This window comes from Belonocnema kinseyi, chromosome 7 (genome assembly GCF_010883055.1).
Source record: "Belonocnema kinseyi isolate 2016_QV_RU_SX_M_011 chromosome 7, B_treatae_v1, whole genome shotgun sequence".
Lineage (NCBI taxonomy): Eukaryota > Metazoa > Arthropoda > Insecta > Hymenoptera > Cynipidae > Belonocnema > Belonocnema kinseyi.
In genome coordinates, this window is record NC_046663.1 from 147,154,705 (window position 1) to 147,168,048 (window position 13,344).

The 13,344-nt window shown below is 28.2% G+C and overlaps 1 protein-coding gene across 1 annotated transcript in view; it reads right to left on the reverse strand.

The window, feature by feature from the left end:
• Positions 1 to 9,851, reverse strand: part of LOC117177385 (26S proteasome complex subunit SEM1) — a 57,167-nt gene extending 47,316 nt beyond the window's left edge. The window contains exon 1 of the mRNA XM_033368036.1: positions 9,668 to 9,851. Within this exon, the coding sequence (XP_033223927.1) occupies positions 9,668 to 9,740 (73 nt within the window). The 5' untranslated portion in view covers positions 9,741 to 9,851. The remainder of the gene's footprint in view (positions 1 to 9,667) is intronic.
• Between the last annotated feature and the right edge of the window lie 3,493 nt (positions 9,852 to 13,344).

A 13,344-nucleotide genomic window follows, 5' to 3' on the forward strand; every position in this document is an offset into this window, starting at 1 on the left:
CAATTTTTGCAAAATTCAAAATTTTGCTCAAAACGCTCCGGAAAAATTCAGGCGTATTCCTCGGCTGATTACAAGAACTTTTTATTCTTGACAAATTTTCCATTTTTATTTTTAATGTTGTTTTTTACGATTAAATAAAAACTACTGCGCATCTGCATGGGGTCTAATACAGGAACCTATATAGGGTCCTATATAGGAGCCTATGTCCTCTTTCATCTTTTCTGTGCTTTTTCCAAGAAGTTAATGTTTAAATTCTTAATCTTATGTTTTACAATTAAAAGAAAATCTACTCGTCCTATCGAAAAATAATTAATAATAAATTTATAGATCTTTTTAGGCGAACAACTTTTGTCTGGTAATTTAAGTTAATACCTTGTGCCATTTTTTCAAACAAATTTTTTTTATTTAGAATGTTATTTTTTACTACTAAAGCAAAAAATAACTTTGGATGAACAAGTCTTGTCTCATTTTTTCTCGTAGCTTATATCGAAAAGTGATTCATTCTTAATTTGTAGTTCTTTCCAGGACGTAGAATTGGAGCTTTTTCAAATTTTTCGTATTTTGCATAATTTGACCATAAAATGGAATTTTTGGATTTTTCATTATTTTTGGTACGATCAAATTTGGAGTGTTCAACTTCTCGACCAAATTAAAAAAATTTTTATCATAGTCCTGTAGGGTTTTCAAAAAGCAAAGTTTTTCTTTTTCTGCCTTTTTTCATATCATGCGTTTTTTGGCTTAACATGTTCATTTTAGTTCGTTTTTTTTTTTGTATTTTGAAATTGCTCTAACTCTGATAATTTTCTATTTATAAACAAAGTCAGAAGGATAAATTGTTTAAGTTTTGAAGTACTATGAACAACCGTACATAGAATTTTTACATCTTGAAAAAATGTGGTTTGACAAACTTTTTGTACGATCAAATTTTGAATTTTCAACTTTTTGACCTTAGTTTAAGGCAATAAACGAGTGTACCAAAGGACAATCTAATAAATTAACTTTTTTAAAAGTCATCGTGTTCACAGACAGACATACATACATTCATAAAAACCTGTTTTTCGGATTCAGGGGGTCTCAAAACGTGGACATTTGACGAAAACTCGGGGGGGGGGGGGGGCAAATTTGACACAAATCTAATTCCTTCTCTGATGAGAATGTAAAAATAATCCCCACTTTCAATTAAAAAACACAACAAGAACATTTTCGGGAAAAAGCGAGCTGAACGGTTCAGTATAATTGCCTGCAGATTATGTGATTAAAATATTGCGGCCAACAATTCATGCGTTTAGATGTAGTTTTGATGTAGCCAAATTGACAGCCGTTGGAGGGACACGTGGGAAGACAGGCGAGTCACCCGCTTTCCGCTCCTGCCCCTCGTGTAAATTATACTCACGCGTTACTGTATAGCTCGCGCGACTTTCAAGCGAGAAATAACACTCCATTTTTAATTACAAAATACAATTCAACCGATTAGGTTTAGTTTGCCCCTTACGTATTTGAAAACCGCTGGAAGCGCCTTAAAGTGTCACTAAAGCTTTTTTTATGCTATACTTATTTACAAGCAGTTTTTGATTCTTGTAAACAAATTTCAACAGTCTGAATTTAAAAAGAAGTAAATAAACGTTTAACAATAATATACGCGCTACCCTGCCAAAGAAAACGCACTGAAAAAGCAAAGAAAACGCACTGGTCAGTGCCTACTCTTTGCTGTTTCTTCAGCACTACCTGTACCGCTAGTTTTCAATACCTGGGTTCCCCTCCATGTCTCCATTTAAATGTTTAAAAGACTATTTCACCCAATTAATCTAGTCTGTGAGGTCTTTGAAAAGGTTTGTTAGTAATATATATTATTGTTAGTGAGAATCGGTGTGTCTATGCCAATGCGACTAGACCAGGGGTCTCCAAAGAGCGATCCTGGTGTCTACTAGCGATCCCAGGCCAGTAGGTCGGAGCTACTCGGCTCTGACCCAGAACTATCAAAATCCTTTACCTGATTTGAGCCCCTTGGAACCCTTAAACTCGAGACCCTCCATTAAATTGGAAACTTCACGCTAAAATTGGAATCTTCACGGTAAAATTGAGAATTACGAAATAAAATAATCAATGTTTAGTTTATGCTACTATAATAATATTAAACGAAATGACGAATGCAATTTTAATGTTTTCTACTCATAATTCTAAATAACTGAAAATCAATTTGTTCAGGAATAATTAAAATTTTTATTTTTTAATTAAGATTCAAGTTTATCAAAAATGTATCTTAATTTTATAATTATTATAATTACATAAAAAATTATATTCCAATAAAATAAAGTAATTAAAAATAATAGTCCTGATATTAAAAACAATCCATTTTTAAATCCATAACAACCAATTTTTGAATATTAAAATTTGATAAAAATTGTTAAATGGACCTAGATAATTTATAACATTATCAAATCTAGCAGATAAATAAAAAATAAATAAATTACAATTGAAACTCCTCGGAAAAGATACTTGGCAGCGGTTATGTGTAACTTAAAATCTTTAAAACTAAGAAATTTGAAATACTATTAATTTGAATGATTAAAAATTTGTACTTATTTCCAGCAGTGACTGAATTCCTAACTACAGGCCTCGGACTCACCACACTATTAAACTATTTTAAACTTTTTTGAAACAATGACACTATTTTTCTACTATCTCGAATAAAATTACACGAAATACACTATTTTCAAATAAATAAAGTGAAATTTTTAACTAAACAAATTATTTTCAACAAAATGCATAAGCTTTTATCAAAATAGTTAAATTTTCAGCTAAGATAAATTTCAATCGAAAAATTAATTATTTTTTCATGCTATTGTTTCATTAAATTTTTTCTAAATAAATCGGTTCATTTTGAAATTCACCGTTGAATTTTCAACTTACAAAGATGAATATTCGACGTAAAGTGTGACATTTGATATTTCAACAATAAAATATTGCAATTTAAAATAAAAAAACAGTTGGATTTAACCAACAAAGATGAATTTTCAGGAAAATGCTTGATTTTTAATTAGAAAATTGATTTTCTAACAAAAAATTAACCGAAATGATACATTTTCAACCTAATAGGTACATTTTCTAACCAATTATTAGTTTTTTTAGTCAAAAGTACAAATTTTCTTCAAAACAGTTAAATTTTCGACCCAGAAAAGCAATTTTTCAATCTTTGTATTAACAGTTTTGGTAAACATAAAAATTTAAAAGTTTTATTTATGATATAGTTTTTTTGATATTTTGAACGGCCAAAATGAGGGAGAATTACTTTTTTATTTATTTCAGACAAAATTATCGCACCAATTAAAAGTTTTGTGGTCGTAGTAACAATTTAAAATTCTATAATTTCAGCAACTTTGAATTTAAAACATTCAATTTAATTTAGAGTTAATAATTTTAATACTTGAATCATTTTGAACGCAATAATATTAGCTTTGAATTTTTAGTGATACAATTTTCATAATTCTAATTCACAAATATTTTAAATTTTAACGTTTTGAATTTTTTTCGAAATTTTAATCTGAAATAATTATATTTAGAGATTCTTTAATTAAAAAAACAATTTTTAAATTTGGAATGCTTTTAATGTATTAGGGATTATTTATTTTGTATAAAGAAATTGTTAAGTTTGCAATTGGATTTTTTAAAACTTGAATCGCCTCTAATTGGGAATTATTTTTACTTAAAAGTTAAATTTTTTTAATAATTCCATTTTGAACGGTTTAATTAGCTTTGAACTCCTAATGCTAAAATTCAATACAAGATTCGCATTATTAATGTTGCAAACATTCATTTGTAGACAACTATCCGCAATTAGTTAATTTAACATTTTTAATACTTTAAACCAAATCCCTTTTGTATACAAGTTCCATTAAGTTATACCAGAAAAAAGGTCCTCCAGGTTCAACTTTCAGGACCGAGCCTCATAAAGAACTCATAAAGAACCGAGGGTCATAAATTTTATCTCATTTTATCGTCGAAAAAAAAATTGGTAGATCTTCAAAGAGGGCGAGCAATCCTGGGTCACGGCTGCACCTGTGGAGACCCCTGGACTAGGCTAAAAAGTAAACCAGCTGAAAGGGATTAAAAATTAAAATTTGTAAAATTTTGAAATTATCTACGAGATGGTTAGAAATTCAGAATCTACGGATTTCGATTATTTCAGATATCTAACTTTTTCTTTTGGATGTTTAAAATTGGAGTGAATATAAGGTATCTCGTAAATGGAATGAGATACGCCAAAACAGACAAAATTTTTTTATTTAACTTGAAAGTAGTGTCAGAGATGAGGTGGGAGATAGGCGATCCCATGTATTAAATTTCGAACGATTTTCGCCAGCGCCACCTATTACTAGAGGCTTTCGCGAACTAAAATAAAGCGCCCCCAATTACTCCGGCCAGTTTACGAACTGAAATAGACGATAGACGGTTCTACTTGAGCGGTCAAACAGGGCGGCTTTTTTCCAGTTTGACAATGTCGGTAGAGAAGATCAGAGTGGGTAATTTCGCGAATATTGTCAATATTCTAGTTCGCAAACTGTCTAGGTGAATTTGGGATACTTTGATTAAAAGGTTACATAAAAGAATCTGTATGATCTTAAGCGAATTTTTTAAATTATGCACAATCAAACTTTTTTAAAAAATTACTATTATTTTGGTATTCAAAGATTAATTTAAGAGCCTATTAAACAAAATTTTAATCATTCTTTTAGTACATAAAGATAAAAAAAATAAAATATGGTGGAAAATAACAAACATTTTGATTTAAAATTAATACTTTTTGGTGTTTAAAGATTACTACATATTTTTTGAATTAATTGTTTTTGTTGTAAGAAAATTTATCTTCTCGGTTAAAAAAACATCTTTTTCATTACAAATTTAATTCCTTTTGGAAATTTGTTGATTTTGAATTGAAAATTCAACTATTTTAATTATTCAGTAACAAATTCATTTATTTGGTTGACAATTTTTAAATTTTTGTTTTCAAGTTTGTTGTTTTTGATCAGAAAATTAATTTTCTAGGTTAAAAATTCTTCTTTTTATTAATAATTAAACTTTTTTTAAATCCGTTGTTTTTAGGTTGAAAATTGAGCTTTTTAATTTGGCTTTTTAATACTTAAAAATTAATCGTTTTTTGTGTTACAAATGTAAGTTGTTTTTAAAAAATATTTGGTAAATTTTCGGAAATATTTTTTTTAATCACTCAGAATCTTCTAAAATTTCTAAATGTCTGAAACGGATGCGAATTTTTCTTAAAATTTAAAAAATATTTAAAAAATTAAAAAACTTGTCTTAAATATTCCGATTTTTTCGCGGAATTTATAGAAATGATTGAAAAAATTTTATAAAAAAATTAATATAAAAAAAATCCTTTCAGATTTTCGTATTAATCTTAAGAATATTGTTTCATTCTCTTGAAACCATTCAAAGTTAACAAAAAGTTTCTAAGCATGTAATTCAAAATCTTTCATAACCGATTTTTTTCAATAATTTGTTTAAAAATTTTTTTGTGTAGTGAAATTAGAAAAATTTATTAAAGTACACTTCAGCCGAAAGCTAATTCTAACTTTTGTGTTACGAAAGGTATGAAGGTTGATTTAGAACACAAATGGGACAAAACGTTAGTTAATTATTTCTTTTACACAACACCTGAAAGACTTGGCAGGGTCATTGCATTTTTTAAATGATGCGGAAAAAGTGCAAAAATCATGTAATCTTGCAAATAATGACAGGGTTTTTTGAATTGAAAGATACTTTTTTGCTAGAATATTTAACTATTTCTTGAAAATTCGTCGTTTTATAAATATTTTATAAATATCAGGAAATCTTTTCATATGAATGAAATTCATATAAATTGATGTAATATTTAATTTGATGTGATATGATGTAAAAATGGAACAATTTTTTAATTCGTTTTTTTTTTTTTTTTTTTTTTTTTTGGTAGACATTTAAGCTTGTATGGAGATACCTTTCTTTATTGAAAATTCGAATATTTGGTTAAAAATTTCATTTACAATTTTTGATTGAAAATTGAAGTATTCAACAAGTCAAATTTTGTAGTTCAAACTATCTATTTATTTTTTCTTGATTTAAAATTAATCTTCATAGTTGAAAATTCTTTTTTTATAGAATATTTATTCTTCAACGCCCAAATTTGTCTTAAAGTTTTTACATCTTAACAAAATTTTTAAATTGCCGAAGATATTTTGGATTCTTTCTCAGCATTTTTATAAATCTTTTAAAATGTTCTCTAACAATTTATTTTAAAAAACAAAAAATCCTTTTAAATTTTCTTATGAATCTGAAAAATATTCTTTCATTATATTTCAAAATTTTCAATATAATATGTTTAATTTGTTCGAAAACCTGACTGATTACATTCTGCATGAATATGATTTTTGTGGATGTTTTCCGTTTGTTATTTGCTGTGAGGCCGATAAACGTTGAGCGTAATATAGATTTTTTGAGATTTCGATAGAAAAATCTTGTGAAGAATTTTGAAGATTTGAAAAAGATAAAAAAGTTTTCTTAAGTTTCATTAGAAAATTTACCATTTTTTATTTTTAAAGTTAATTTAAAGAGAATATTTGACAAGATTTCAAGATTTTTAAAGAAAATTATCAAATTTATCAATAAATAATTCTGAGCGAATATTTTACAACTTTTTAAAACATTTTAAAAAATTGTAAAAAAAATCTAGAAAATTTTAAGGTAATTTTTATAATTTTGCACAATTAAAAAAAATATGAATAATTCGAATTTATTAAAAACATAATTTTGAAACTTTAACAAATAATTTTAATATTGAGAAGACTTTTAAAAGAGAAAAGAAAATTTACATTTCTGAATATTTTGAAATAAAATTTTACATTCTCTTTCAGAATTTGTAAAGGTTTTAAGAAATTAAACATTTTTGAGTTAAGATTCCAGGGGAAGTTTTTATTTATTTTTTAATTAAAAAATAAATAAATTTTAAAGAAAATTAAAAAATATTTTGAAATTATTTAAAACATAAAAAATGCGTCGAATCAAGCATCCGGTAAAACAAAAGTATCAACACTTTAAAATTTCCGAGAAAAATAAATACTATATACAACCCAGTTCACGGTAGTGAAACGTGGCCATAGTTGTGATTTATCGCGTATATTCTGGGAGCTGGTGTCATTTTTGTTGACGGTTGCTGACAGTAGGACTATGCAGTGGTTGTTTGATCTTTTCTTTATTAATTTTTATATACATTATTTCCTAAATTCATACAATTGAATATCATTTTTTTATATATTTCAGACAATTTAAAATTATTAAATTAGAATAGTCCGCAAAGTGTGATTATGTTTTGAATTCGCCCATTTTATTGAATTGATATTGGTAGGGCGAAGGGGAATCTTCGATTCATGCAGATTCTTAGCACCTCCAGTTCGAAGAACTGGCGGAGAGTTTTCGAGAAATGTATTTTCCCGCCAAACAAATACAATATAAATAGATGAGTAGCTCTTTAAAACTGCTTTCTTGAACACTTATTATATAATCTAATTATCTAAAGATTTTTAAGGACTTTAAATATTTGAGGATGTTTTAAAAGATGTCAAGGAATTTTTAATTTATTTTTATAATTCAAAGAAGTTTCAAATAATTTTAACAATTTTAGCAGAGCTATTTAAAACAATTTTAAAGTATGGTAGAAATCTCTAATGGGTGTCAAGGTGTTTCAAAAGATTTTGAAGGTTTGAAATACTTGAGAGTATTTTAAAAGGTTCCAAGGAATTTTCATTTGATTACAGTAATTTAATATGAGATTTTAAAGGATTTGAAATATTGCATGGTATTTTTTAAATTTCAAGGAATTTTCAAGAGCTTTACAAAATTTTAGAAGATTTCAACAGATTGCCATAATTGAGGATGTTTTAAAAGATGTCAAGGAATTTTCATTTTATTTTTATAATTTTAAGAAATTTCAAAGAATTTTAAAGTACTTTAAAAATCTTAAGAAAGAGGTCAAGGTAGGTCAAAATATTTTGAAGGTATTGCAATATTTGAGAGTATTTCAAAATGTTGCAAGGAATCTTCAACTGATTACGGTAATTTAATATGAGATTTTGAAAGATTTATTATATTTTAGAATATTTGAGCAGATTCCCAGGAATTCTCAATTAATTTCAATAATATAGTATCAAATTGTAAAAGATTTGAAATATTTTAGGGTTTTTTTAATTTTTCAAGGAATTTTCAAGAGATTTCAAAAGATTTTAAAAGGATTTTCAATATTTAAAAAGATGTCAATAAATTTTCAATTCATTTTTATAATTTAAAGGAATTTCAAGGAATTTGAATAATTATAGCAGGGTTGTTTAAGGGCATGTGATACTTACAGTTTCCCCGGCTTTTTTCCCACAAAAATGAAAATTTTTAAAAACTGAATTCGGAGATGCTATAAAATATCATAAAGGACGTCCCCGGACTCTTTTTTGAGGGATAATAACAAAAAAATTTATTGTGCTAAATAAAAATTTTATGCATATGTATTATTTGGAGGTTATGTCGTTTTTCATCTCTGCCTTTCCGATAATCTGGAAATTATTTATGAAATAAACTTTTTTGATTGCCTGCAAAAAGGGTTAGTTCCGGGAGATTAGTTACTACGTTTATTTGCAAGTCGAAAATTTTCATCCAAAAATATTGTGTAGTTTGGAAGTAACACACAGAAGAATTGTAACATACATAACCTCCAAATGTACATACGTTGTTAGGAATATCAAAAAAATTTTTGAAAAAAAAACACAAAAATAGTGTGTGGGGACGTCCGTTAGTATGTTCGCTATCATTTCCCAAATTTTTAAGACAAAATATGAAGATGTCAAGGTGTTTTAAAACATTTTGATGGTTTCGAAATACTTGAGAATATTTTTAAAGGTTCCAAGGAATTCTCAATTTATTACAGTAATTCAATATGAGACCAATCAGCTTTATCTAGAAAGAGATAGGTCTACGTCTCATATATGTTTTTCTCTCTCTAGAGCCCATTACCGTTCTCCCCACAGCATTACCGGTCCATTTCTATCTGTCGATGTATATGACCGTCCCATCACTCCTTAGTGCGGTTTAGGTGCTGAAAATCACCACAAACAGCCACTAGGAAAACGCAATGGCGGCCCAGTGCCGTTGGCCAGTGTGTTTTCGGTGCTTTTTTATCGGCAGGGCAAACATTGTATTTTTTGTACTTACAATTTTTATTAAAATATTAAAAACTTAATTTATAACCTGTATGCACATGCACTTTATGTGAGTTACAAACGAAAACTGTAGAGGGCGCATTACAGGCAAATGCATTTACTCAATTCAATCCGATTGGGAACAATAGACACAATTAGTAACAATTTAAACAAATTCAACATTTAATTACTCCTAATAGACATAAATCGTGTCCATTATATTATTTGTAGGACGGTTGTCAGTCCATCCTTTTAGGATCAAAATAAAAACTCTATATCTTTAAATATTAATCAGCTCTCATCTTTCTTTCGTGGTAAAAAATGGAAAAAAATGCACACTGGAAAACTCAGTGGTCCGGAGAGATGGTAAACCCATTCCAACGCCATCAAACTGATTTTCTTTTTTTATAGATGGGGTACTGAATTTACTTTGTTACCTTCAGCTGGAAATTCTTCAAATTCGTCATCTTCTTCAAGCAATCCTAAATCAATTTTTGCTTTATCGGACATCTTTATAAATTTTATGTTCTGTTAAGTTTGATACCTCTTCTGTTTTTTAATGCTACGAACGAGTTCAGTTTAACTTAAGGTTAGGTTTGATCATTTAACTCACGACATAGTGGAACAAGTCATGGTTCGCACCATGATCTAAGAATACACGGTCTAGCCATCCGCTCCCCCAGATTCACCGCCAATCGCACTCCACCACACCCAGCCATCTTGGTTATCAGCGGCGTCTTTAGGGAAAATTGTATCGTATTGATATGTATATCAATTCAGTATAATATATTATAATTGGAAGGTTATGTTAACAATATTCCTTCGTATTTCTTCTACATTACAAGGATTGGAAGTTATATATTTTTTTAATGTTTTACATTATTTATAACACAAACTGCATTATTTTGAAACTAATTTAATTGATTTAGAAATTGTACAATTCCTTTATCTTTTAACATATTTTACTTGATATCTTCGCTTATGGAATTTACTACATTTTAAATATACTTCGTTTCGCGTGCTCACTTTTCTAATATGGCTGGTTGTGGTTGAGTTGATTCTTATTGGTTAAATTTTTTTTAGTTGCGTCAGGGTGGCGTCTCATGACAGAGATGAGGTGGGAGATAGGCGATCCCATGTGTTTAATTGCGAACGATTTTCGCCAGCACCACCTATTGCCTGAGGCTTTTGCGAACTAAAATAAAGCGCCCCCAATTACTCAGGCCAGATTACGAACTGAAATAGATGATAGACGATTCTACTTGAGCGGTCAAACAGGGCGACATTTTTCCAGTTTGACAATGTCGGTAGAGAAGATAAAAGTGGGTAATTTTGCGTATATGCTATATGGTCTATATTCTAGTTCGCAAACTGGCTAGGTGAATTTGGGATTCTTTGATTAAAAAGTTTACATAAAAGAATCTGAAAAATATGCACAATTGAACATTTAGAAAAAAATTACTGTTTTTTGGTATTCAAAGATTAATTTAAGAGCCTATTAATCAAAATTTTAATCATTCTTTTAGTACATAACAATACAAAAATAAAATATGTTGGAAAATAACAAACATTTTTATTAAAAATCAGTACTTTTTTGGTGTTTAAAGATTACTATATATTTTTTGAATTAATTGCTTGTGTTGGAAGAAAATTTATCTTCTCGGTTAAAAAAACATCTTTTTCATTAAAAATTTAATTCTTTTTGGAAATTTGTTGATTTTGAATTGAAAACTTAACTATCTTAATTATTGTTCAAAATTGTTTTTTTTAGTAACAAATTCATCTATTTGGTTGACAATTTTAACATTTTTGTTTTCAAATTTGTTGTTTTTTATCAGAAACTTGAGCTATTTAATTTGTCTTTTTAATGCTTGAAAATTAATCTTAGTATAAAATTCATTGTTTGTGTTACAAATATAAGTTGTTTTTAAAAAATATTTGGTAAATTTTCGGAAATATTTTTTTTTAATCACTCAGAATCTTCTAAAATTTCTAAATGTCTGAAACGGAAGCGAACGATTTTTTTTTCAATAATTTGCTTAAAGTTTTTTATTTTTGTAGTGAAATTTAAAAATTTTATTAAAGTACAATTCAGTCGAAAGGCTAAAAAAAACTTTTGATTTACGAAAGGTATGATTGTTGATTTAGAACACAAATGGGACATAACGTAATGCATTGGCTCAAGAATCCGGTAAACAAAAGTATCCACACTCAGAAATTTCCGTAAAAGTAAATATGATTTATCTCATATATGCTTGGAATGGTGTCACTTTTAGATGAAGGTTGCTGACAGTGGAACCATGCGGTGGTTTTATAATCTTTTTCTTTAAATTTTCATATACAATATTGCCTAAATTCATATAAATTGATGTAATATGATGTAAAAATGGAAAATTTTTTAATTCGTTGTTTTTTGGTAGAAAATAAAGCTTGTATGGAGATTCCTTTCTTTGTTGGAAATTCAAATATTTGTTTAAAAATTAATTTTTTCATTTATAATTTTTGATTGAAAATTGAAGTATTCAACAAGTCAAATTTTGTAGTTCAAACTTTAACTATTCTATTTATTTTTTATTGGTTTAAAATTAATCTTCATAGTTGAGAATTCCTTTTTTATATAATATTTATTCTTCAATGCCCAAATTTGTCTAAAAATTTTTACGTCTTAAAAAATTGCCGAAGATATTTTGGATTTTTTCCGAGCATTTTTAGAAATCTTTTTAAATTTTCTCTAGTAATTTATTTGTACAAACAAAAAATCCTTTTAAATTTTCATATGAATCTGAAGAATATTCTTTCATTACCTTTCAAAATTGTCAAAAAGATTTTAAATTTGTTCGAAAACCTGACTGATTACATTCTGCATGAATATGATTTTAGTGGATCTTTTCCGTTTGTTATTTTCTATGAGGTCGATAAATGTTGAACGAAATATGCCAGGGGTGTTACTTGAAATTTGCCGGTTTTTTCAATAAAGAAAACACTTAATCCTCAAGGGAATCTCAAAAAAATTTTATTCAAAGTATTGACCATTGGATTCTACACATTTTTCCTATCTTTCAGGCAAATCATAGATAACATTACAAAAAAACTTTTTCTCTTTTGAAGCAAATCATTCCACGAGCCATTTTTCGAATTCTTCAAAATTGGCGAAGCGCTGCTCGGCGAGTGAGTGTTCCATCGATGCGAAAAGGTGATAGTCGGACGGGACGAGGTCTGGAGAGTACGGCGAGTGCGATAATATTTCCCAATTCAATGCTTTTAATGTGTTCTTCACCACTTTAGCGGTATGAGACGGTGCGTTGTCATGTTGTTGTTGTGCTTGTGCACCATATGAAAATAATTGTTTACATGCATTGTTGATAACAATTGAACTAAATCTTAAACGTAATGTTCATATTCCTTATGTATATCTGCAGTAATTCTGATTGATAACGACTTCTCCTCAGTCTTAAAATGTCTCATTTTTACGTCGCGACAGAGTTTATACTGTCCACAATTCCAAGTACGAGAAGTCTCATTGTACAAAATGCAAACATATTTACAACCCATCTGTAGCATGAATTATAACAAAATGAAGATATTGCTTAATTTCAAGAGAAAATGTTGAAAATTTGTTGTTACAATACATAATTTTTTGCCATTTTGTACATTTCTACAACCGTTCTATCGAAAAAATGAAGATATCGTTTCAATTTCCGATAAAATATTACAGATTATGCAGTAACTTACAAAAATCTTATTTAATTTGTTATATTATTTCTATTTCTGAAGTAGGTAAGTACATTCAGAGTGTTTCTTTTTTTTTCATCTTTATAATATTATTGTAGGAGCGAAAAAATTCGGAAACAACTGTTCTTTCTCATGAGCTTGTCTAACAACAGTAACATAAATATTCCAAACATTGTAAATTTTGAATGTTTAATGTGACACTCATAACAACATACTTAACTGCGAGTTTCTCGTGGCGGACACATTGTCCAGAGCTTCGCTGTGTACTTTTTGATTCTGAAGATCATTTTACATAAGAATCGAGAAGAAAAATTGAATCCATCTCGTTCATCCCACGGAAAAGATGTTGGCGTCTGCACTAAAGGAACCTTCCCTTACGAAA